The following is a 25,942-nucleotide window of genomic DNA, read 5'->3' as shown; positions in this document are numbered from 1 at the left end:
TGTAATAAGTGGACTGTTTGTATATTTGTTGTTTTCAATAATCTTTGGAATCTGATCTTATTCTATGTTATAAATGCCATTCACCCATACAAATAGAGGCATAGTCTTTGCAGAATAGTAATTAAATCCATTTTGAAGAAGTATTATTTATGTTTAAAGTAGATATAACCAAAGTTAAATCTTAAAATGTGAACTTTAAGACAGAAGATTCAATGTAGATTTCGAGACAAAAGATTCATATTTATTGCAATCATTTCTACGTTTACTGTGCTTCACGATAAATTAAAACAAAAGAACCTAGCCTTTAGGTATTCCTCTTATATAAGGTGTAGAGTACATAATAACATAAGGCGATAACATCATTATAAGATGGTCTTGATACACATTTGATTTCAAAATTGATTTACCAAACTTTTCCTTTCTTATCTTTATTATTCTTTTTCTACTGTTAAACCTGAGATTTAAAAAAAAAAGGTATTATGTGCCATTTAAATATTGACAGTTGGTCAGCAACTATATAGGGCAATAAAACTTCCCCATATGGCTTACATGTAGTTGGAGGATGAATACATAGTAATTCAGAAAGCTTGAGTCATTAGGAAGGCAGATATAGCATCTATGGTCATGATATTTAGTCTTTGAGTCCAAGATGAGCATTCCAGTTTATGAATGCACTGCAGTGAAAATAACATTAAAACTCTGGTTTAATATACAACACAGATGTTTTTGTGTGAAAACATATATGGATGTTTTCATTTCTTGATGAGTAGCCTAAAATTTACGTTACCAGACAAGGTTGTTGAGAACCCTAGCATTTGAATTCTCAAAGGGAGATAGCATTAATTATCTTGTTGCCTGTCTTCAGATGCTCTGTGTAAACTAGGTCCCTGGCTCACCTTTTCCCTGAGAAAAATTAAAACATTCTACTTTGTGGTTCTTTAGATGATTTTAGTTTAATGACATGGTTCCTTAAAAGTAAACTGCTCATTAATTGGTAAGAAATAAGAGTGTTAAGAAAGAGAGTAATCAGATATCGGGGGATATAATGGGTGACCGTCAGGAGGGGCACTTCAGCAGTTTTGACTGTACTGTTACAGGTGACTTTTAGGTGGCTTCACATGCAGACATTTAACCCTCAGAGAACAGCAGTTCCATGTTTGGGTATTCATACCCACTAAAGAAAAGTCAATATGTAACATATATTCTTATGTTTATATTTACTTATTTATTTTTTATGTATCATATACATGATTTTAAACTAGTAGTATATAACCTAATTAAAGAATTTAAGAAAGGGAATAAATTCTGCTTTAAAAATTAAGGTGCATTTCCTTTCCTGCTTTCTTCCTGACAATTTAAATTCCTCTAATTCTGTCCAGGTGGCTAAAGGATTGGAGTGAAAACTTTTTAAAATTCATTGGCACTGTATATAAGAAGATGTAGCTAATTTTGAGTAGTTATGTTGGAAAATTTACTGCCTTATTTAGGCAATGCTATTCCCCTTTCATATGTGTGATAATAGATACTAGCCACAACTTGACATTTATTTTCCAACCTTTAGCTCTAAATCATTGTGTGATCCCTGGGCTATCAATGTAAGTAAATTCCCTGGCTCTTCAGAGCAGAACCCTGGTACCTCCACTACAGGAAACTGGAGGGTATCTGGTTAAGCTGACTAGCGAGTGTCAACTAGCTTGGCTTATCTCCATTTACATTTCACTCATTGAGCCAAGTATGCTAGGATGCTTCTCTTGCATGATGCCATTTTGATTTTTCAATGAGACTGGAGTAAAGTTGCAGCTATTTATGTATTTGTAAATAAGCAGCCTTGCAGAATCAGCATGGGAAAAGGCAGATGTTATTTTATGTGGAAAATGAAGATTCTCTCTGTGCCTGAGATTATTTTTATAGTTCTGTCATCTTCCAGATGAGATTCATGAGGGGAGAGATTTAATGAATGTGTTGGTCAGATCCTTATTGGGCACACTCAGTGTCTTGAGCCTGGCTTAATGCGGGAATCCCAGGGGCCAGTTTTGCAGGGGCCTTTGAATAAACATTGTACACTTACTGGTGACACATGCTCAAGCAACATCTGAGGAGCTTTATGTATTTGGTTTTATTTTAAATTTATGTCCATTTTCTCAGTGTTCCTTGGGATAGCAAATGAAAGTATTTGTGGGTATTAAAAGATTCTTTTCATTGGTTTCTTGTATCTGTAACAAGTACCCTTGGTTGTGCAAAAGAAATAATTCATTATTTCTGTACATATTGAGAGTTCTATCCCAGGTGATCATGCTCTGATTATCTTTAAATTGTGTTTTGGCCATTATCAGGGCAAAATGGTAACGTTTTGGGAGAAAATATTCACAAAACATGCATATACTACAGAGTACCTTATTTTCTTGGTATAATACAGTTCTTTCATTAGTTGTTTCTATAGAAACATGTTTTAAATGAAAATGCCACAAATAACTAAATAAAAATGTCTTAGCGGTTGAATATTTTAGAAGAGTTGATAAATGTTGAATTCCCACATCCTATTGATTCTGAAGGGGGAACACTCTCTTATTTTCACTGGCCAATGAGGAAATCATTTGATTTCAGATGCACCAGGGAAATGAATTACACTGATTTATTGATTTCAAGGATGCTAAAAAGCCTTATATCTGAGGTCCTATGATTGATATCTAGTGGCTATCTGGAATACTGTGTTGAGAAGGATTCTGAGGCCATATTAGATTCAGCCAACTAGAATGTTACGATCCATTACCAAAAAGGGGAGAGAGGAGTACTTATGTGTGTTTCCAGTCTGTTGTCTCTCTGATTTGGGATGATTCCTCTGAGCTGGTATTATTTCAACTCAACCAGCTCCTTAAGAATGAGGGTAAATGAGGCTGTGTGTGAAAAAATAATCAACACAGATCAATAATATTTTATGAGTTTGAATAGTATAGCTAGACACAGTGGCATAATTGACAGATATGGTCCCCTTAGCTATCATTACAAATAAGTAAATCTCCAGTGAAGAGGAATCTTCTCTCTCTCTTTTTCATTAAATTGGTGGTTACTCTCCGGAAGCAAGGGCTATTTCTTTTCAAAGCTTTACATGGAAAAAAAAAAAGAGCTTGTAGGAGCTATTCTCATTTACATTTTATGTTTTTATAAACATAATAATCCTCCACAAGGAAGAAATGCCAAATTATATATTTGGAAGATGGGTAGTGTTATTTAGGAGTTATTCAAGTTCTCTGAACCTTAACAGTTCCCTTGGAAATAATCCTAAATATAGGGAAAGCTGTTTTGTATATTGTAGCATGATTTATACCTTGTCTGTGCTAGTATTGAATGATTCACCCTGTGCACATGTCTTTTCTACATGGACCTTTACATTACTTCCAGATTTTATCATTATAAATAACATCACCACATCCGGGAAGGTTAGTTTTTCCTTGTGTTTAGAATTATTTCCATAAGATTGATTTTTCTCAGTGGAATTACTAGTTCATTTTTAGAGATCTTGATATATACTTCTAATTAAGTTTCATCATTGTTTTAGCCTTCTACTCTGTATAATATCCAGTGTCTTCCATAGCATTAGACATTATCATTTAAAAATTTTGTCATTAAGTTTTTTTTTTAACTAAAAGCTTGTCACAATTACAAATAAAAGTAGCTTACTACATAAGTATTAAGGGTTCCTGAAATGTTTCTGTTCTGCCAACCGGTGAATAAAAGGTAGCATTCAATAAGTCACTGTAATGAATACGTGGTAGTGTAGAGCTCATTCTTTTATTCAACAAGCATTTATTGAGCTCACTGTGGACTCTAGTAGGCTCTCAGATTACAATGGTGAAAGAATGTGGGTCCAGTCTTACCTTCTGGAACCTGCTGGAGAGACACATGGTACAGGGAAAAGCTTCACTTCTCTCTTGCTTTGATCAAGAAACTGAGACGTGTTGCCTTCTATCATCAAGCATGGCCATGGGTCTCAGGGCTACCCCTTCCCTCATAAAGGATAAACTTCCTTTAGCATCCCACACAAGGCTGATTTTCAGTCTTTCCCTCATAAGGGCAGGTTTTCTAACCCATCTTTCATTTTTATTGCTCTTCTTTGGGACCTCTCCAAGTTCTCAAAACCAGTTAAAATCTGTGGCTCTAGAAACTATGTTTAGAACTCTCGTACTGAAGCTTCTAATCTCTGAGTGTTTCAGGAGGATTACTTCACAATTCCATTAAACTATAGGGAATGACTATTCATGCATCCCTTGGGTTTTCATTTGGGCCATCCTATCATTCTGTAGATAAGAACTTTCCCGTGTAAGGAAAAGTGACTTAATTAAAAAGTTGTCCAGCAGTTAATATAAGACTGAATGACTGCTACACATAAGTCTTATGTCGTCACTGTATTTCCTCAATTGTAGTTTGCCATACCAAAAAAGTGAATGAGCCATTAAGTCCAACATTCTTAAGATAAAAAGAAAAGCCTGATAGGTTCACAATTACTGATTTTTTAAAATCATACAATATAGCCAAATTACATATATTAGAATAGAATATTTTTAAATGTTATTTTATTTTGAGAGAAAGAGAGTGAAAGCAGGGGGTAGGGGTAGAGGTAGAGTGAGAGAGGATCTTAAGCAGGCTCCATGCTGTCAGCACGGAGCCCTAAGTGGGGCTTGATCCCACAAACTATGAGATCATGACCTGAGCCAAAATCAAGAGCCAGACATTTAACTGACTGAGCCATCCAGGCATCCCTAGAACAGAATTTTAAGAGTATGATTATACAGGTTTTAAGAATGCCTGGAAATATTTATATCTTAATCACAATAACCTATCTCAAGAGTCTATGTTATTTTTTTCTAGCAAATTTAAGGCTGTTGATATATTCTAGTAACAAATTGCTTTGTATAGAAATGGCTACTAAAATGTAATATAATATGAAAGATTATGAGTTTAGTATTATCATCATCAAATTTTAAAAAGTTGTAATTTTTTCCTTCAGATTTCATATAATTCAGTGTTGTTTGGGGAAAGGGAAGGAATGTCAGTCATTGATCATATGTGTATAGATTCTATAGTATTCATATCTATTTTATTTTTGCTTTGTTTTATTTTCTTTCATTTGTTTGAGAAAGAACATTTAACATGAGATCTATCTTCTTAACACATATATTATTAATGACTATAGGTACAGTGTTCAACAGGATATCTTTATAGTTTATTTCCTATTTTATTATGGCTAATTGCATCAAGTATCTTATCTTAAAATGTCCTTATGGCAGTTACTTTGAGAGTAGTGAGGTGCCAGTTAAATATACTACTTAGAAGTCATAATAATGCAAATGCCATCATAAAGTAATAAAATCAGGTGTTTTATTTTGGTAATTACTTGGGCCAATTTGACAGGCATTGATTAATCTACTACTGTTAGATTATATATTTGATTTTTCTTTCTTTACTTATTTTTCTATCCAATAAATCTAATCTCCTAAGCTGTCACGCTGCTTGGGTGGGACCTGTGAGTATGTATCTGTGGAGTGTACACTGCAGGTTCTTAGAGTATAGAAAAGAAAGAAGGCATGTAGCACATCCCTCAAGTCATCATTAATCTTATGACCCATAAAAATGCTGTGAAGACTAATTATTAACCTTAGGTAGTTGCAAATGTATTGCTTTTACAATGGCTGTAAGCCTAAATTTAAACATGATCTTAAATTTATAAATTAGGCAGAGAATTGACTGTAGTAATGCATGATGTTTTGTTATACTACTGCTTAAGAATAACTTTATAAGAACTTGACAGATTTTTCTGTGTATTGATCAGACCATCTGTGATTGATAAAATAGCATCGGATAGTCTAATCTTCATTCTGAGACAGAGAATCAGATAGTGAAATACAATTTTGATTTCAGTGATAAACTTTGAAATGTATGCCAATCAAGGAAGAAAAATTGTGTTGGCTAATAAACTATTAATTTATTAACATTTCAATTCCTTCAGCTTAACCATGAAAGGTAATCAGAAAATAAGCATGGTAGCCAGAAGCTGCTTATGTTATTTTGTGTGACTCACATAAGCTTGGTATACCTTATCTATTGCCTCATTTAAAAAAAAAATTTTTCATGTTTATTTTTGAGGGAGGGGGAATGGGCAGAAAGAGAGGGAGACACAGAATCCGAAGCAGGCTCCAGTCACTGAGCTGTTGGCCACAACATGGGGCTCAAAGTCATGAACTGTGAGATCATGACCTGAGCCAAAGTCAGTTGTGTAACTGACTGAGCCACCCAGGCGCCCTTATTGCCTCATTTTAGTTAACACTTACATTTCCTAAAATACATTTTTTCCAGATTAGGTGAAATTTTTTTAAATTTTAAGCTAAAAAGTAATATATTCAAATAATTGACTTTAATCGTTCCTCTCACCATGGCTATATCCCTGTAATTTAGAAGCAATCACAAGTTCAGTGAAAATTTCAATTAATATGGACACGTGTGGTAGTGCCTTGTAGAATTCACATCAGGTTGGTTAAATATGAGACTGAATTGACCAGATGTTTTGCACCTAAGGTATTCCTCTTTCTTAAACCATCTCAACTTCTGCTTCTACTTCAGAATTTTCCTGCTTCAGCTGTCCTCTCTAGAGGTGACCCTCCTGGTTTCAAAGGTTAACCCCTTCACTTGTGCTCTTAATCTTCTCCTTGTCAGCGTCCTTTAATACTTTGATCCACCCATGATACCCTTTGCTCTTGTGTTTTCAGTGTCCCTCTCCCCAGTATCCTGGCTCTTAGTCTACAAATACTTAATCCTTCTCTGTTCTAGAAACATTTTTCCTTGACAAATCCCTTTACTCCCAAACTTCCCAAAGGAATAATGTTACTAACCACTTTTACTTCCTCACACATCCCTTAGCCCCTTCATATTTGACCAGGAATTCTTTTTTTTTTTTTTTAACATTTATTTTATTTTTTAGGAGAGTGCAAGTGGGGGAGGGGCAGCGAGAGGGGGACAGAGGTTCTGAAGCATGCTCTGTGCTGACAGCTGCAAGCTCAATGTGGGGCTCAAACTCAGAAACTGCAAGATCATGACCTGAGCTGAAGTTGGATGCTTAACTGACTGAACCACCCAGGTGCCCCATTGACCAGGTCTTCCTGAACACTGTGGAGATTTCTTTCAAAGTTACTGGTGTCCGTGCCCTGTCTCAAATGTCCCTAAGTATCTCTCTACAGTGCCTTTCTGTACCTGTGTCTCTCTACCTGTTCTATTCCACCCATCATTTTTGCCAATTTGAATCTTACATGTCCTAGAAAGTTCAGTACACACCCTACCTTCAAATATAGCCCTCATTGATGTCCTCAGGAAAAATTGCTTTTTTTTTTTTTTTAGTTCAGTATACTTTTCATGTAGTGCTAACCTTATTCTAGCTCAGATATTCCAAATGTTCCCAGGTCCCATTAGTATTCCATTCAGGACGTCATCGGTTAATATGACAATGTCGTATTTAACATTAGTGTCTAAATTGTGATGATTCCTACTCTACCTGCACAACTGTGGAACCTCAATCCCCTCTTTTTTTGCATTTTATTTTATTTTTTTGATAGTTTATTGTCAAGTTGGTTTCCATATAACACCCAGTGCTCATCCCCACAAGTGCCCTTCCTAAAATCACATCTTGTTATTTTGGGGAGCCCCAAGAGTGTTGCACAGGTGCTCATGTTCAAAAGAAAGTGCACTCTTATCCATGTGTTCTAATCTCCTTGTTTTTGCATATCACCCCTGTCTTTGTTGGGAATCCTCTCCATAAAAATGCCACTCCGTTGGGCCTTGGCAAACCCCTACTCATGGCTGCTCAACCTCAGTCCTCAGGTGCCCGAGTTGCTCTGTGGCTTATAGCTAAGTGGGGTGTGTATGTATGCATGGCATGGGGGAAGGCATGAGAGTGAAGGCATGGGTTCGGTGATCCTTTCTCTTACTGTCCTCTGGACCCCAAGGCCATGCCCAAGGCGTAAAGCATCACAATGTATTTAACAAATTAATCCAATCAACTCGGCATTCTTTCCTTATGGCACTCAAAAGCTCTTAGATATATGGGCTAGAAATTCCTCCCTATTATCTTTATATTTCTATCTTTCTTCTAATTTACCCATGATAATAATATAAAATTCCCTTTGTTTACAAGGTATATGGAAAAGATATTTTATTATATACGACCCCCTATTATTTCTCAGTTCAGCTTTGATGGCAGTGAAAGAAAAATTCTAACAAAGTATTTCATTTGATTCCCAGACAACACTGAAGACTCACTATGTGCCAGGCACTGAGAATTTAAAGATAAATAAAGACATGGTCCCTGGTGTTGAGTTATTTCTGTCTGGGAAGATAGATATGTCAACAATTGGCTATTATGGAATATAGTTGCAATCTTTAGATGTATGTATGTAGATGAAGATGAAGAACAGATGAAGAGATCGACAGATGAAGTCATTTTGAGGGAACCAGGGAAAGCTTCACAAAAGATGTGAGAAGTAGAAGCTTAAAGCATAAGAACAAATTTGCCAGGTGAGCCAGGGGCTAGCATACAGTAGTTAGAGGGAATATCATTTAAAGGTCAAGGCAGTTTGAATAATGGTAAGAAATCCCATGTGGTGGTAGTGAGCACAGGTGGGGACAGTGTCTGAGGAGTGGAGGAGGCCAAAAGGGCAAGCTGAGGTGCTGTTCTGAGAGAACTTCTGTGCAGCCTAAGGGGCTTGAACTTTATTGATAAAAATAAAGTGAAAGGTAAAAAGTTTTGACGGTCTGAGGAGAAACCAGAGTACCATAGTTATACTTCAGTAATACTGTCTAAAATAAAGTGAAGGTGTGAGAGCAATAGCATTACATTCTAGGGGGGAAATTCCAAACAGCTGAATATATGCCACTGGGAAAAAATCACAGCTTTCAACTAGGTCTAAATGATCCTGAGGCAGAAGCCAAACCCCCAGACTCAGGAAGGACACTTCAGTTTTCAGAGGACCTCTTGGAGGTGAGGTTTGACCCAGGATTCCTTCCTTCTTTCTCCCCTTCCTTCCTTCCTACTTTCCTTCCTCTTTTTGGATGGAAACACCTGAAAAAGTTACTTTCAAAACCTTTCTGAAGCACGGCTTCTCTAGTCCATCCTTCATTTCTGTTATCTGAATGTCACTCTTGTTTTCAAAGGGAAGTCATTTACAATGTCACGATGAACAAGTGCTAATCATAACAGACGTATGATTATTAGAGAGTCATCGAAGTTTTGTTTTCCCATTAACAATCTGTCTGTCTGAATCCCCTTAGCAAGCACAAAAAGGGTAAGATTTCAGTCTCTGTGGCTGTGGAACTCAAACATCACCACCCAGCTTGGTAGGAAGCCATTTCAGATAAACCCTCCAGGCCCTGCTGGCCAAATTGCTTGTAATGTGACAGGTGATGGTGGGTGTCAGCTGGGAAAGAAATGACTTACTATAAACTCCAAGCATCTCTCACTTCACTCTCAGGAAATGTAACTTGTATCATATTTCTCTTCCTGGAAGATATTCAGCAAGTCAAAGGCCCCATTGATACTTGTAAATACGGAAGTTCTTCATAAACTCTGCCTTGCCTCACGCTTATTTAGAATGGAAGAATTAATTTGGAAGCCAGTTCTTGACATTTAAAAATAGATTTTTTCCATTTAGCCATTTCATTTTAAAAGCAAAAAAGTAAATAAAGGTTGGTCTTGCTAAATATGACCTGGAAAACTCACTTCATCCCTACCAAAATAGCACTTTTGAAAAAAAAGGGCTTTGCTTCAAGCCTTGTGCTATGAGCTAGTTGAAGAATTACCTCTGGAACCATTGTAATTAGTAACTGAACTTTTTAAACACTTTGCTCTTCAAATGTGTATCATGCTTGATTTTTGGAACACCATATACAAAATTAAATTTCTCTAGCATAATTATGTCCTCTTGCTTTTCATTATGAATACTGAAATCATGAAAGTTTATTTCTCTTTGTTTTTCCTTATTTACATTTTACTTCTTGCCTCATAGTGCTTATTATTTAGTTAGGTGAAAGAACAAAAAAGAAACTGACAGTCTTGTTTTTTTCTTCCTAATCCCCTTTTATTCTGCAGTTTGGTTTTGTCTTTTATTGTTTGTATCTATGAGACAGAGATGTCATTTGCCATATTACAAACTATGGTCTTTCTAGGAATACTGAACAAATACATCAACCTGAACTTGCTGTACAATGAAATTACCAATTACTTAATATACAAAGAAGTAAAAAATAATTATGAGCTTCATTATGGTCTTTATTTTTCTTGACAACAAACCACCAGGGCCCAGTTGTGGAAAATAAATGAGACCCACTCCCTGATTCCATCTCCGCATACAACAACTTTATCAATAAATATTTACATATACTTTAAAAGGGTAAATTATATTTTTAAGTTTTATGATTTTTCCTGGCTTGGCCATGCTTGCAATGCTCCCCTTCTGGAAGGGAGTATGAAAAAGCGGAGTTTATCCTTTTAAGGTAGTTCTTATCGGTTTCTCACTAACTGGACAGCTAGGAATGTCCATTATTTGTTCATCTGGCACCCTTCTGCACCTGAGAGACCAGACACTTCAACTTTATTAAGTTAACTTTGTGTATAGCTATGTTTGGCATTGATTTCATGCCTCAGGGGATAAATGGGATAGAAGCTTCCACTGATCCCCATGCCAGGAAAGCATTAATGTATCAGTGCTAAGGGTTCTCCTTCCATAATCATTTGAAATAGTCACAATTTATGGTCATTATTTTCACATTTTAAGAAATTACTTATCTTTTTAGTCAGGTTACATTCTGTTGGTGTTCTCCCTATGGTATTAAAATCCCGATATATTTTCTCACCAGGAGGATAAACACAGAGGCACTTTTTATCAGAACACTTCATGCTTTTCTTCATATTGCATAATTATTAGTATATGTACTGTTCTCATAATTTTTAATATTTCCTGAAAATTGCTCTTATTTCTAAAGAAATGCTTGGTGGAAAATCCTAATTTTTCTAAGAATGATCTCTAAGGAATATAGAAAAAGCATTCCTGATTGGGTGTCACCCTCTGTCATATGCATATCTTTCTTAAAACCCAACAGATTGTAGCCTCATTTTAAAGATATTATTGTGTGGTTTGCGATACTTCCTGATCTGTGCTCAAAATATGATTAGGGGAAGGAACTGTAATAATCATCCCCTCATGGCTACTGGTCATAGTGTGCAAGTGTCATAATGAATGCTTTGCTCTGAGCCCCAAATATGATTTATTATTGTTAATATTATCGTGATTGTTAACATTTTAACTAATCATTTCTTGATACTAAAGTTTGTTATTTGCTTATATTCCCCCCATTTCACCTAGTACTCAAAAAATTAGGGTTTTTTTCCCTCATTTATAGTCCCAAAACATTACTTTTAAGTCAGGTCACTAATGATGAGGGAAATTTTATTCTTAACCCAGAGGATGCAAGCAACTTGATATACTGGAAAAAACTGACCTTGGAATTAGAAGTTCCGAGTTCAAGTTCCATCCTGACCTCTGTCTGGCAGAGTAATGGTGGGGCAGTTATTTAACTTCTGTGACTTTAATTTCTCATTTATGAAATGAGATGGCTGATCTAAATCACTCTGAAGGTTCTTTTCAGCTTTAGGGCTATAGAACTACAGGAAACTATTATGTGTGGCTTCTTAAAATTGAAACATTTCCAAGCACCAGAAGTCTTCTGCTGAAGGACACTTTTGGTGTAGTTTCTTGGGGCAGCTGTTCTGTGTTGCTGTAGCCTGTAGAGATTTAAAGTTTCTTTTTGAAAGTAGGAACACTGTTTTTTCCTGGATTCATTTTGTGTCAGACTTTTTGATTAGCCTGCTTTAAATCACATAGAGCTTGAATTTTTTTCCTCTTCTATTTTTTTGGTGAATGTGATGTGGCATAGTCTTAAAAGGCCTTAACGTTAAGGCATTATGCAAATAATGCCAGGTGTTTGACATCTGCCGGGACTGGTCATAGGGCTCATTATGGATTGTCCATGAAAGGCATACATTTTTATTTGTGCTTCCTATATGCCAGATTAGTATCTGTCTAAAGTTTGATTTAGAGCACCAAGTCTGGCAAAGCCCCTATTTGCATGGAAATCACATTCTAGTGGTTGGATACAGGCAATACCTGTGTAAACCAATACATTTTTTTAAAAAATTGGGTAGTTATAAGCCTATGAAGAAACTAAAAGAAGGTAATATGTTAGGTAGTAACTTAGATGAGAACAGCTGTAGACCTTCTAGAAGTGACATTAGAGCTAAGAGCTGAATAGTGAGGAAAAAGTCCTCTAGGTGATGACTTCTGGGAATGTCCATCCCAGGAGAGAAAACAGGAAGTACAAAGGCCTAAGACCTCAATGAGCCTGGTGTGCTTAAGGAACAAAATTCAAGTCACTGTGACTGGAATATGAGTGTCACATAGAGACTGGAATAGGAGATGACATGTTAGAAGAAGCAGGGGTCAGAACAGATGAAGCCTTGTGAGCCATGTGCAAGGACTCAAAGACACTGTAGGAAGGTTGTAAGTAAGGGAGGGACATGGTATGATTTACATTTTAATAGCTCAACCTAGCTGCTATGTGAGGACTAGACTATAATGTAAGGGAAAGAGAACAATTAGGACACCCTCACAGGAATCCTGGAGAGAGAAAGTGGCAGCTTAGAGTAGTGAGTGATAGTGGAGCTGAAGGGAAGTGGACAGAGTCAGAATCTATTCTGATGGTAGAAAGAGTAAGACTTAACTGATGGTTGGATGGGGTGTAGGAAAATAAAGGGAATGCAAGAGTCAAGAATGACTTTTAGGCTGGAAATCTGGGTGAATGGCCATGCCTTTTATTGAGATGTGAAATTCTTGTACCTTAAGGGATGTGTTGGTAGGAATCAAAAGTTCAATTCCAGTTATTTAATTAGAGATGCCTTTAATATCTAAGTGGAGATATCCAGTAGTAATTTAGACATGTGAGTTGACAGCACAGCAAGGAAAATTGTCAAGTTTTATCTTAGTTGTACCTCCCCTTTGGCATCACCTTTCTTTTTGGAAATTTCCTCTCAAACTCCCAGTGCCTTAAGGTGATGCTTGTGTTGCCCAGGGCTCAGAATTATGACATTTCATCTTCTAACTTAAGGGCATTGCCTGTTCTTGATTTATTCCTTCCTTCCTCTATCTTCTCCGTTAACTTCTTTGTTTTATTATAATCCCGATAGATCTCTGTTCTATACTTTCTGAAGTGAGAACTAATTATTGGACAATTTGTTAATATTGTGTGACCAGTTTCTAGGAACTATTTTAGTTGTAACAGAGCTTATGTTTTATAAACACATGTACTTTCCAAAGAGGAAGAAAGCTCTAATAGTAGAGTATTAGGTGTTTTGGCTTGTCAGTGAAAGTACTTCATAGTTAGGAAGAATCTCTGTGCTTATACCATGTATACAAAAGGCAGTTGATGTAGAATAATATTTAGTAACAATTACACATACACAGAATGATTAAATGTTTCCTCCATTTCATGCCAAGATCTTTTCTGTAACATACCTACCTTGTAGACATCATAATTTTATTTATATTTCTTAAAGATTTTAAATAGATTCTGATCAGGAAAGGAGTTTTCATTAATCAAGTGAGAAAGAAGATCCAGAGAATATTGGCAGTAGGCTATTTAGACAAATACAACCCATTCTTAAAGTCCTGTACAGTGAATTCCTTTATATGAAATAAGATGTTAATGTTTATCCAACTTCATGAGTATAGGTACTAGTACTTTGTAATTAGATTTCTGTTTGAAGTATATGAAGAAAATACTGGGAAAGTATATTTTCATTTGGAGTTTCTTTCATTTTAATGCCTTACTGACTAAACCATTCTGAAAGCTTTACGTTGGGAATTATAGACTTCTATGACTTTTTGCCTCCCATAATAGAAAAAATCATATTTGTTATTGTTAATTCTCCCTCACCTCTGACCTTGAAGAATACCAGATTAATTTATGGTAACTTTATAGAATAGTGTTATTTTTTCCTAATCTGAAATTAGTAATGTTGTTTTACAAGTGATCATTAATAAAATTTATGCTTATTGTAAAAATTGAGGAAGTAAAGAAAATATAAAGAAGAAAATATTTACAAAATCTCTTAACTTTAAGAGTAAGAGGGAAATTTTATAAAGTTAAGAACTTTATGAAATCAAATTTTTAGTGGGGTCAAATCTCACTGGTACTCAGATCTGGACATTGCCTTCTGCCATAGTTGGTCATTATAAGGAGCCCCATTTTTTGATTCTCTGCCACTTCTAGAATATAGTAGCATTTCTTTCCATTTTATGATTGAACAGAGGGCTGCTATACATAGAGAACATCAGAGAGAAGGTAAAAACTACATTGTAGATTTTTTCCAACATTGAAATAAATTACAGGTTCAAAGGAGTCTAAAATATGTGAATACAAGGCTTCAGAGACACTCCAGATTATATCTAGAACTAGCTCTCTGAGGAGCTAGTGTAAAGAGGACTCCACAGGCAGCAGATTTCCTTTGGCACCTTTGGATAACTTGGAATGACTTTAGTGCAGTTCTCAGTGACTTTTACTTAGTTACATTTAAAAAAATAGATTTTAGATCAAACGTTTTGTTAATTTGGTATACCTCTGCTCTGACCTGTCAATGAATATTCAGGTGACTTTCATTAATGTGAACAAAGTAGACAATGGGAAATAAAGGATTAATTATACATAAATTTCACTAAACTTTGAGCTCTTCAAATATAGTTAATATTATGTGGATGAATTTTCCATTTACAGCATTGAATTGCGTACAATGTGTATGAGGGAAGATAGAAGTTATCCCAGTGAGAATTTCTAGCCATATATATATACGTATATATATGTACATATATATACGTGTATATATATGTATATATACGTATATATATGTGTATATATATATATGTATATATACGTATATATATGTGTATATATATACGTATATATATATGTATATATACGTATATATATGTGTATATATATATATACGAATATGAATATGAATGAGTTCAGCAAGTAAGGATCAACATTTTTCTTAATGGGAATATCACTGAATAAGCAGTGGATAGGATTTCTTATAGGAAATTACACTCCATTCAAAAATATTCAAGCATGGATATCTTACACATAACAAGCTGTCATTATATCTCTCTGGTAACAGACTAGTAATCCAATATGGCCTCTTTTATAATAGAAACTTTGGCAACACCCAGAGAAATTATTCTGTGTCATATTAAGTGTGCTTGGGTGGTATAAACAAGAAACATAGTCTGTAAGAGCTGATATATTTTGTAATGTATTATTTTTAAAATAGACTATTTTTTCTTCAAAATTTACAATTTGGCAAGCAAAATCATTTTTGGCCTTGAAAGTACCACATGAATTTCTGAAAAGAAAATGCAGTAATTATAAGGATGTTTATCCATTATAAACTTAAGCTATGAAAAAAAATCAGTTTTTCTCCAAACAAAACTTCCAATGTGTTATTTTAAGACTATATTTATTGTATATTAAGTTTAATATTAATAATATTTTGTTTTTATTATTGTTTGTCAAGAAGGAACCTTTCCTGGGATATATTTTCGGTTTTTGATTTAGATTGTTAATTACAAAAATAATTATAATTAGTTTTGTGAAATATTAAAGAATTATATCAAAATTAAGTCTGTCTTTATCTGTTTCATTTGCTAGATCATGCATTTATTTAATAAACAGTTACAGAGGGCTTCATTGGCACTGCACTTGGGCTTGTGGATGATACATATCTGTGAAGATAGATTAAATGTCCTTGCCTTCAAAAAGCTTGAAATCTCATGAAAAAATATGATAAGTGTCTTTATGTATAAAATCCTAAATAGTGAGGAGGAAGGTGTTTTCATTAGTTTTTGCTTTGTCACACTTAAGCATGCCAACATAAGTATAGTTGTTGCTTTTGCTTTTGTTTGCACAGTGTTGGTCTGGACAGTGTTTATGAAAAATCTGAGTTGATTGCCAAAAGAAAACTCTATAGACTTTTCAGATAAAATGTCTAGGTATTTGGCTTCTCTTGAACAATGGGATGATCTGGAAACACTGGGCCCACACTCCTGAATGGGAGCAATTGGCTAGAGCTAAATAGCAGCTGCCCCCTATAGATGGGTTGGGCTCTTAGTTTCCCTCAGTCCACAAGTGTGTCCTCAGCATAAAGATGAGTGTCTGTTGCTGTTATTAACTCATTTCCCTCTCTTTTTTTAATAAAAATTTTTTTTTTGAGTTTTATTTATTTTGAGAAACAGCATTAGTGGGGGAGGGGCAGAGGGAGAGAGAATCCTAAACAAAGCCCAACAGGGCCTCAAACTTACGAAACTGAGAACATGACCTGAGTCAAAACCAAGAGTCGGGTGCTTAACTGACTGAGCCACCTAGGCACAGTCTTAAGGGAAAAGTGAAATTTTCTTATATGCATATTTATATCCGAGATGGAAAAACCAAAGCTAGACTGAGAGGGCTAGGTGGTTTTGTTTTGTATTGAGTTTTTAGATCACTTATATCTGAGTTCGTTTCATTAATTGATTCATTTAAATTCATTGAGTGCCTACCTTGTGGAGACACAAGGATACTGGGAAGAAAAGGGTGAATAGGATAGATGAAAAACCTCAGGAGGCTTATATTCCAGTTTCCTGGTTGGACCCTATAGTTATATGGTTGTGACCCTTGGTTTATATCAGTGAAGAAAGGATGTCGTTAGTTTTAAAAGTTTCAGAAGAATTGAGGGGAGTGGAGGATTGAGAAGAGGTCAGTGGATTAACTGACTGGGAATGCTTTTATTTATTTTTATTTTATTTTTGTAAATATCTTATTTTTTAAGTAATCTCTACATCCAACATGAGGCTTGAATTCCCAACCCCAAAGTCAAGAGTCACATGCTGTACTGACTGAGCCAGCCAGGTGTCCCTGATTAGGAATGCTTTTAAATGTTTGTTTAACTTTGAGAGGTGGGGGAGAGGCAGAGAGAGAGGAAGACGCAGAATCTGAAGCAGGCTTTAGGCTCTGAGCTGTCAGCACAGAGCTGGACGCAGAGCCAGAATTGTAAGATGACCTGAGCCAAAGTTAGATGCTTAACCGACTGAGGCATCCAGGTGCCCCAGGAATGTTTTTAGAATGCAGAAGGGTTAACAACTAAATGGATAGTAATAATGCAGATATGAAGAGTATTCATGTAAGAAGGTTGGTGGATAGGTAAGAGGGTAATATAATGGGGTAGCAAGGTTGGAGGAAGTTTGTTTTGTAGCAGGGAAAAGATATGTGTATGTTTGTAAACTAAAATAAAGGAGGCATTGGAGAGGGAGAGGTTTAAGATGAAAGACATGAACTATGAAAACTATAAAACATTGATGAGATTGAAGATGACACAAACTAATGAAAAGATATTCCATGTTTGTGGATTGGGAGAATGCGAAAATGTAGAAAGGTAGATGGAGCAAAAGAGAAAGAAAGACTACAATATATTCTTAAAGACAAAAAGCAGTTGGAAGATGTTAGAACCTATGTATTGCTGGGCTGTAGATACTAGTGCGATGTGGGCCATTTTACCTCAGTGGACACCTGAGAGACTTATCACTAGGGGATACCAGCCTCTGCAGAAGCTGATGAAGGGTGTGTGTGTGTGTGTGTGTGTGTGTGTGTGTGTGTGTAGTGTACCTCCTCTCTCCTCATCCAACCAGACAAAAGGTGAGATGTTCATTAGGTTTATTATGGAGAGTAATTGAGCCAGAGAGTCTCCAGAGATGAAAGGTAAGCAGGATAGTGAAGGCAGGGAGGAGGCATAGCACCAAAGACAGAGCAAGAGAGCACAGTTCTGTAGTGAACTGTAGACTCCCACATACCCTCCTGCTTCTAGAATGCCTGCATCCAGATGAATATTTTTTACCAAGTGGGAAGTAGATTCTTCTTTGGAGACACTGAATGTCCCTAGAGAACTAATCTTTCTACATTCACATTTGAGGGACTCTCAGTGAAATCGGCCAGCTGATCATTCTCTGCAGTGAAGTTGTTCATCGACACACTGTGCTAGCATACATGAAGGTTGTCATCAAAGTTAAATGCTTCATCTTTAAATATATATGGATTATAAAAAAAACGATCAAAACTAGAGTGTAGCTCCCAACATTGGAAGAGAGAGGCCAAACTATCAAACAGGAAAAGCTAACCAGGATGAAATGAAAATATTCAAGAATGCAGAGAAAAACATTTAAAAGCCCACCTAATTGATTACATCAGGGGTTTAAAATATTGCATTCAGGATATTTTCTTTTTTTACGTTTTATTTATTTCTGAGAGAGAGAGAGGGAGAGAGACAGTGTGAGCAGGAGAGGGTCAGAGAGAGAGGGAGATACAGAATCTGAAACAGGCTCCAGGCTCTGAGCTAGCTGTCAGCACAGAGCCCGATGTGGGGCTCGAACCCACGAACCGTGAGATCATGACCTGAGCCAAAGTTGGACGCTTAACTGACTGAGCCACCCAGGTGCCCCGCATTCAGGATATTTTAAAAAGGGGAACAAAAGAGCATCTTGGAAATAAAACCATAAAAATTGGTGTTGAATAGATGGATTAGGAAATAAATAAGGGAAATATCCCAGGAAGTAGAATAAATAAGGAGGTGAAAAAATATGAGAAAGGGTAAGAAAACTACATCGTTGGTATAAGTGTTAAACAGTTGTCCAAAAAGAGTTCCTAAAAGAGGGAATAAGAGAATATTATATGGAGAGAAGAATAGAAACTTACAGTTTGTTTTTCAGTGATGTGTAGCTCATATTGGAAGATGTGTTCAATACAAAGAATGGAAAGAAAAATCCCAGGAAGTAGTATTGTCAAATTACAGAACACTTGAAATAAAGATATGATCCTAAAACCGTGAAGGTAGAGGATGGGATAAAGGAGGCAGGAAATTAGAAGACAGGTAGAGACACAAGTTACTGCATGTAGGGATTCAGTGGGGATCTGCTGTGTGGATTGAGGTTCCCCCACTTTTTTAAAATGTTTATTTTTTTATTTTGAGAGAGAGAAAAGAATAGAGAGCGAGCAGGGGAGGGGCAGAGAGAGAGGGACACAGAGAATCCCAAGAAGGCTCCATGCTGCCCGACATAGAGCTCGAACTCATGAACCATGAGATATGACCTGGGCCTAAATCAAGAGTCAGATGCTTAACAGATTGAGCCACCCAGGTGTACCTAGGTTTTCTTTTTAAAAGTTTTGATGCAACTAACTAGTTCAAAATTTTTCTTTGGAAACTTATGATTTAGTATCACCTCTCACTTCTGTCTGTGCTCTCCTTCAGGCTTATAGATGGTCCCAAAGAGAAATGGCAGATGTTGAAGCCCCATTGTTTTGTTATTTATTTATTTATTTATTTATGCACAGGAGTTTTTATTGAACAATTTTTATGTGGTTTTGAAATTACATAAGAAAATTTTTTTGAAGTTTTACAGATAATAAAAGAGAATATACAGATAAATTGTAGCACATACAGGGGCTTTGAGGCTATTTTGTAAAAAGACTCTAGTATAAAGAAGGTGGTCAGTTTAATAACATAAAACGAAACAGGAAAAACAATCACCCTGAAGCCCTTCTTAATGGTCAAAGCAATATTCCACCCAGGCTTCTTACCTGATCATCTGGCTCTTTTACACACACACACAGTCTTCACTTTTCCAACAAGTATTTATTACTAGTTAAGCCATGATTCAGAATCCAAGGTGGGGATCAACATATACCTAGGTCCCCATTCACCAGCCTTGGAGAAGGATGGAGGATAAAGGAGAGGTGGGTGAAGCCAGTTCAGATCCCCCCAGGAAACATGCTTTCTGCCAGGCCATCATTCCAGGGTGACAACCAGGGTATGAGGCAGAGGGATTTTGTACTCACACTCGATACTATTCGCACACGGAGACATCACCCTCACAAGCAGTCGTTGTCTTCTCACAACGGTGGAAGGGCAGGAAGTTCTGCCAGCAGATCCTGGTCTGGTTCTGGTTGGGGAGGTGGCTGTTAAAAGGGGCAGTCATAATTCTTGCTTTGGGTCTTGATATCTTCTGCCGTGGTGCTGACTCCTGCAAACACCCCTGAAGCAGCTTACGGCTCAGTGTGACTCAGAAAAGAGGCCACAGTTGGACAGGAAGCAGAATAAGCATTTTGTTTGTGTTTAAATGAACAATGTTACTTAAACTGGTACAGTAATGATCATTATGCAATTAATTTTAATAATGGTGACTTTACAGGGGTGCCTGGGTGGTTCAGTCAGTTAAGTGACCATCTCTTGATTTTGGTTCAGGTCATGATCTCACAATATTTAAAACGTATAATTGTTTTAAATAAACGTTAAAAAATAATGGTGACTTTATAGAGAAGACTACATTTTAGAAACTTTGTTTTATTGTGATGGAATAAAAACATCATTCATTAATCACTTGCTCGCTAAAAAGAGGAAATAATGTAGATGCAATAAAGTCCGTTGTCTCCTTTTTAAATAGATTGACAAAAAGATAAAGTTATATATATATACATATATATGCATAAATGTGTGTAACTAATAAGTAAATAAGAACTTTAGGCCTGTACAGCTGTTTTCTTATTTTTCCCTGATTTCCCTACCACATATGACTTTGTTTCCAACACAAAGGGTAAAATCAGAATTTCAGAATGCTCCATGACAGTTTGCTTGTCAGTTTCCATAGGTCGTCATCAGTTTCAGTAATCCTTAGTGTAATGTTTAAAGTTAGTAGTTACCATTTCAATGTACAGTGTTATATTTGTGTAAAACAACTGTTGGCTATGTTAGTCCTTAAGAGAATTCTTATCTACTATTCCTCATGATTTTTTAAAAGAAAAGCATGATTCCTGTCTTGCAGAGTTTTTACATACAATATAGACCAATTTAAAAGTCAGGTGGGAGAAATGTATTTCTCCTTGTTTTCCTATGAAAGTCTAAATACGAGATATGTTCATTTTGAGTTTTTCCCCCAAGTCTCCTCATGGGCTAGCGAGACCAGTATTTTGAAACAAGATTGAGAAAGAAAGATATTTGGATTGTCTTTTGGTTTCTCTCTGCTACCTAGAAAGAATTTGCTAATTGTATTTTTTGTAGGAGTGAAAAATAAGCTAAAACCTCTTTATTTTTTAGTATGTGTCTTACATGGTTACTAGAAAATCAGTATTAGGAACTCATTTGCAAGAATTTAGTTTGATAAAACTTCTTTGGAAAATATACATTTAATTGTTAGCAGTGTGCTCTGTAGTTCTTCCTATGGGCAAAACCTAGGGGTACTATTTATTTCCATGATAAATCTCTAGAGTTTGCCAGACAGCAGGGAAATCTGAGATTCTCCTCTGTTGAAGCATCTTGTTGACTCAAGGAATATCGCTGCATAGTGGTTTACCCCTACTCTCTTGCTCTTACACACCCCAAACTTTAATAATCCCTTACCACAAACTTTCTAAAAAGGGAGAGAACAAGGACAAAAACTCCAGAGTTACGTAGGTATGGCTGCTTCCATATATCCAGTAGGTAGATTACTATAAAAACATAAGTTATAAGTTCATTGAGAAAAGTATGGCTAAGATAATTGTGTTACAAAGAATTTCATATCTAGGTTTTCTTTCTTAGCCATCTTCAGTTTCCTCACAATGGTTCTTTGTGTTCCTACCCCCAGTAAGATATTTCCCAAAGGCCTTCCTGACGAATACGCCATAGCTGCTATGTTTCGCGTGCGCAGAAGCACCAAAAAGGAACGGTGGTTCCTGTGGCAGGTGTTAAACCTGCAGAATCTGCCACAGGTAAGGAGCCACGGAGTTGTGCTGATTAGTTTTCTCTTATGTGCTTATGCCAGGTGAATCTTGGAACAGCAGTGTGCACAAATTTGGAAGCAGATGTAGTGTCCAAAGATTCTTTTGGAGGAATCATCAGCAGGGAACTGAAGATATTCTAATAGGATGATTTTGCTGAGATCTGTAATATGAGAGCGTGGTGGGCGAGACAAGATTTTTTGTGTGTGTGTTTGTTTTTACTTCTAGATTCATATTTTGTCTAAAGATACTCAAGTGGCCCTTCTTTCACAACTGCTTCATTGACACTAAGTCCATCTCACTAGTAACTTCTTTATTACCTATCATTAATGATATGTATTATTTTTAAAGCTGTTCATTGTTTCCTCTGAAAATCCTTAGTGAATGAAGAACCTGGATATAAGTATTGATTCCATCAATGTAAAGTTATTGAACACATGCTGTATGCTAGTTAGTGACAAAGATAAAAGATTTTAAAAAGTGTAAATCCTTTCTCAGGGAGTATAAGGTCTGAGGAGATGTCATCTAGGAGAACAATATACTAGAGTATTATCACAGTGTGACAGGTGCAGTGTAGAGGTAAGCTCTGAGCTGGGTGTGGACTATGAGAACATAGAAAGGACAGCATCCCCAAATGGAGCACAGGGAGAACAGGAACCTAGGAATACTTATGGAAGAGATGGCATTTGGGCAGAATGATGAGGGTGCAGGGACTCCAGGGTGGGGAAATGAACCTCATTTATTGGCATCTTACATGTTTATTTATTTCTATACCTATCCACTGAAATGCTTTTTATTTCACTGGTCTTTTAATCTGTTAATACAGTCAATTTTTATGATGGAAAGATGAAATGAACTGAAAAAGTATGTCCTTTATGAAAATGCATTTTTTTTCTGCACCATGCAAATCATCAAAGTTTCAAGAAGTTGATCTCAGTTTCCATGCTAAGAGAAGTGATCCTATTCTTATTCTTTTTAAATTAAGTAACATTTAATTCTTGAATTACTCATACAGAATTATATATATACTTAGATACATACATACACACATATAAATATATACTCTCAGATGTTCTCTCAAGAAAGGAACATATGACATTCACCAGAATACCCCATATTTGAAACATTTTTGAAGCTGGATATTTGCTGTTCTTTTATATTAACAAATCTGGTGGACCCCCGTGTCATCTAAAACATTTTACTAAGTGCTTCAGTTATACTAACATGCATCTCTGATTTCTTTTTATTTGTGTGCTTCAGTAATTTTGAACACTGGTTTTAAACCATTTAAAGCTAATTTGTATTTTTGCAGATTTCTATAGTTGTTGATGGTGGAAAGAAAGTGGTGGAATTTATGTTCCGAGCTGCTGAGGGAGATGTGTTGAACTACATTTTTCAAAATCGAGAACTCCGTCCCTTGTTTGATCGTCAGTGGCATAAACTTGGCGTTGGTATACAGTCCCGGAGCATTTCACTCTATATGGATTGTAATTTAATTGCAAGCCAGCATATAGATGAAAAGGACGCTGTGGACCTTCGTGGAAGGACTGTTATTGCTGCACGAGCTTCCGATGGCAAGCCTGTGGACGTGAGTTGTGATGTTGGTTCTGAAAGAGAACTAGTAAAACTTCTAAATTAGATACCTTATTAAAACCTCTTTCTTTAATTACTTTGTAATACATTCCCTTCTCAACACTTTTTAAATTAGCCATCAGATGTGTGAAGCATTGCCATGTATTTCCAACTGTATTTCCACATATATTATCTTCTCTCTGTTTTCACCCGTTTTCTCCAGCCTGTGAATTCGAAAGAACTAGGTCATGCCTTAAAAAATGAGGTTGTTACAATTAAATTTTAGTAAAAATTGACAGTATGGTACAAAAACTAAGCTTGAACAAGATTTTATGTTTTGAATAGAAGAGACTGGAAAAAGATGAACTTTAAATTAAATGGTTCCAGATTTTCAGAGTTTTCCAGTCAACAACAATAGGCTATTTATTCATCTTCAGAATAGCAATTGTTTCATATTGCAGACTATTTTTCATAAACCTATAATGGTTTTTAAGGTTCTGCTGTGACTGAAACATAGCCACTAATTGTATCAGTAGGTCATTTGGATGAGAACAGTTGTCTTATAAAACCCTTTCATTTGAAAAGGTCCTGTAAAAATTATTTTTGATGCTCAAGTGATAATAGATTTATTATTAATTTCCATAAAAAAGAAGGCCTATAATCCTAAAAAAAGTGAGATATATCTAAATTTCATGACTTCATATTTTCTTATGGGTTGAATGATGGGAAAACCCATAAAAATAATCTGAATGCAGGTCACCAATGGGAATTGCTAATACTATTAACACGAAACAATAGTTCAGTTTTGTTTCAAAAGTACAATTCTGTACAAATAAATATTTGGGCAGTGCGTTTTTTCTAAATGCCCCTGTGGAAGGAATCAATATAGATAGATGATTGATAGTTGGATAAAGTTAATAAAATATATATAGTGTATATAGTTGGTAAAGTATTCTTAAAGTGTTTTCTCATAGAGACAGTGAATGAATCAGTGAGAATGTTATAGCTGGAGCTCAATGATGATCAGTAAAATAGGGCAGAGTAGGAAAAATGAATCCTGGAGACAAGACATGATAGCATTGTCGAGAGTGAGCTGGCTTGAGGATCAGACAGATGTGGTTGTAAATCCTGGCCCATCTACTTAACTCTAATGATCTGCTAATTTATTTTGTTAGCTGTTAATTTATCTGGGTCTCAGTATTCTCAATTAAAAAATATTGTTGGTAGAATTACTTAGTTATAATTGTATAGAGTGTGTGTAATAGTGCCCAATATGTAGTTAGTTCCCTGTATATTCATTTATTTGTTCAGGACCAGACACTCCACTCAGTCTTTCCCTAGGTGAATGGGGGGAGGGGGGAGAAAAAAACCTTTTCTTGCTCTCAGAGATCTTCAAGTCTAATGGAAGAATCAAAGTGTATGTCAGTAAATGGTAGCTGCCAATAATAACAATACTAATTATAATACAACAGTATAGACGTACCTTTCAGAAAGATCTCTCCGAAGGCAAAGGAGAAAGTGGAGATTTCTAACTGAGACTAGCAGTTAGAACATCAGTGGTGTAACTTTCAGCAGTAGGTGGAGTGTAGGTAGATAGGAGTCATTTGAGGGAATTCTAGTAATAGTAGTAGAGAGTGGTACCTGCTGCAAGTACCAAAGTTTGGGACTGGAGTTTGGGATTGGAACCTCTTATAGGAATAGTGAATGCAAAGTGGGCTCTGTTTCCAGAAGAAGTGGAAGAAATAAGAGCACACTGAGATAAATTCATAATCTTTGAGGGGAGGTAGAAATGAAAGAGAAACAAGTTGTTTCAAGACCAGAGTCCAGGCTCAGAGCTCACCCTGTGAAGTTTGAGTGCTGTGTCCTGTGTCTTGTTAACTTCTCATCCAAGAGAATAAATAAGCCTAGAACCTGAAGCTGAAAAATATCAGGTGTGTCCTCTAGAAAGATGTAATGTAAAAATTATGGGATGACAGTGGTTTCATAGTTAGTGTGACATCTTACTTCATTTAATTAAAGCCATACCCAAAATGAGGGGACAGAGGAAGGAATATGTCCCAAATGAAAGAACAGGACAAAATGACAGCAAGAGACCTAAATGAAATGGAGATAAGTAATATGCCTGATAAAAAATTTAAAATAATGTTGATAAAGATACTCACTGGGTTTTAGAAGAATGGAAGACCTCATTGAGATCCTTAACAAAGAGACAGAAAATATTAAAAACAAAACAAACCAAAACCAGAGATGCAGAGTTCAATAACCTAAATGAAAAATTCACTAGATGAAATACAGTGTAGACTAAAGGAAACAAAAGAACAGATCAGTGAGCTGGAGGCCAGATTAATGGAAAGCAATCAAGTTGAACAGGAGAGCGAAAAAATAATAATAAAAAAATAAAAATACACTTAGAGAACTCAGTGACATCATCAAGTGTAATAAC

The 25,942-nt window shown here is 35.9% G+C and overlaps 1 protein-coding gene and 1 pseudogene across 1 annotated transcript in view; one reads left to right on the top strand and one right to left on the bottom strand.

Annotated features, from left to right (window-relative positions):
• COL19A1 (collagen type XIX alpha 1 chain) overlaps nt 1–25,942 on the top strand; it is a 313,880-nt gene that overhangs the window by 14,155 nt on the left and 273,783 nt on the right. Inside the window, exons 4-5 of the mRNA XM_077767252.1 lie at nt 21,795–21,918; nt 23,240–23,515. Coding sequence (XP_077623378.1) covers nt 21,795–21,918; nt 23,240–23,515 — 400 coding nt within the window. The remainder of the gene's footprint in view (nt 1–21,794; nt 21,919–23,239; nt 23,516–25,942) is intronic.
• Nucleotides 19,924–21,752, bottom strand: LOC144234086 (cytochrome c oxidase subunit 6B1 pseudogene; annotated as a pseudogene).

The sequence above is a fragment of the Crocuta crocuta genome, unplaced genomic scaffold (assembly GCF_008692635.1).
Source record: "Crocuta crocuta isolate KB4526 unplaced genomic scaffold, BGI_CrCroc_1.0 scaffold518, whole genome shotgun sequence".
NCBI lineage: Eukaryota > Metazoa > Chordata > Mammalia > Carnivora > Hyaenidae > Crocuta > Crocuta crocuta.
This window is presented reverse-complemented; position numbering and strand designations above follow the sequence as displayed.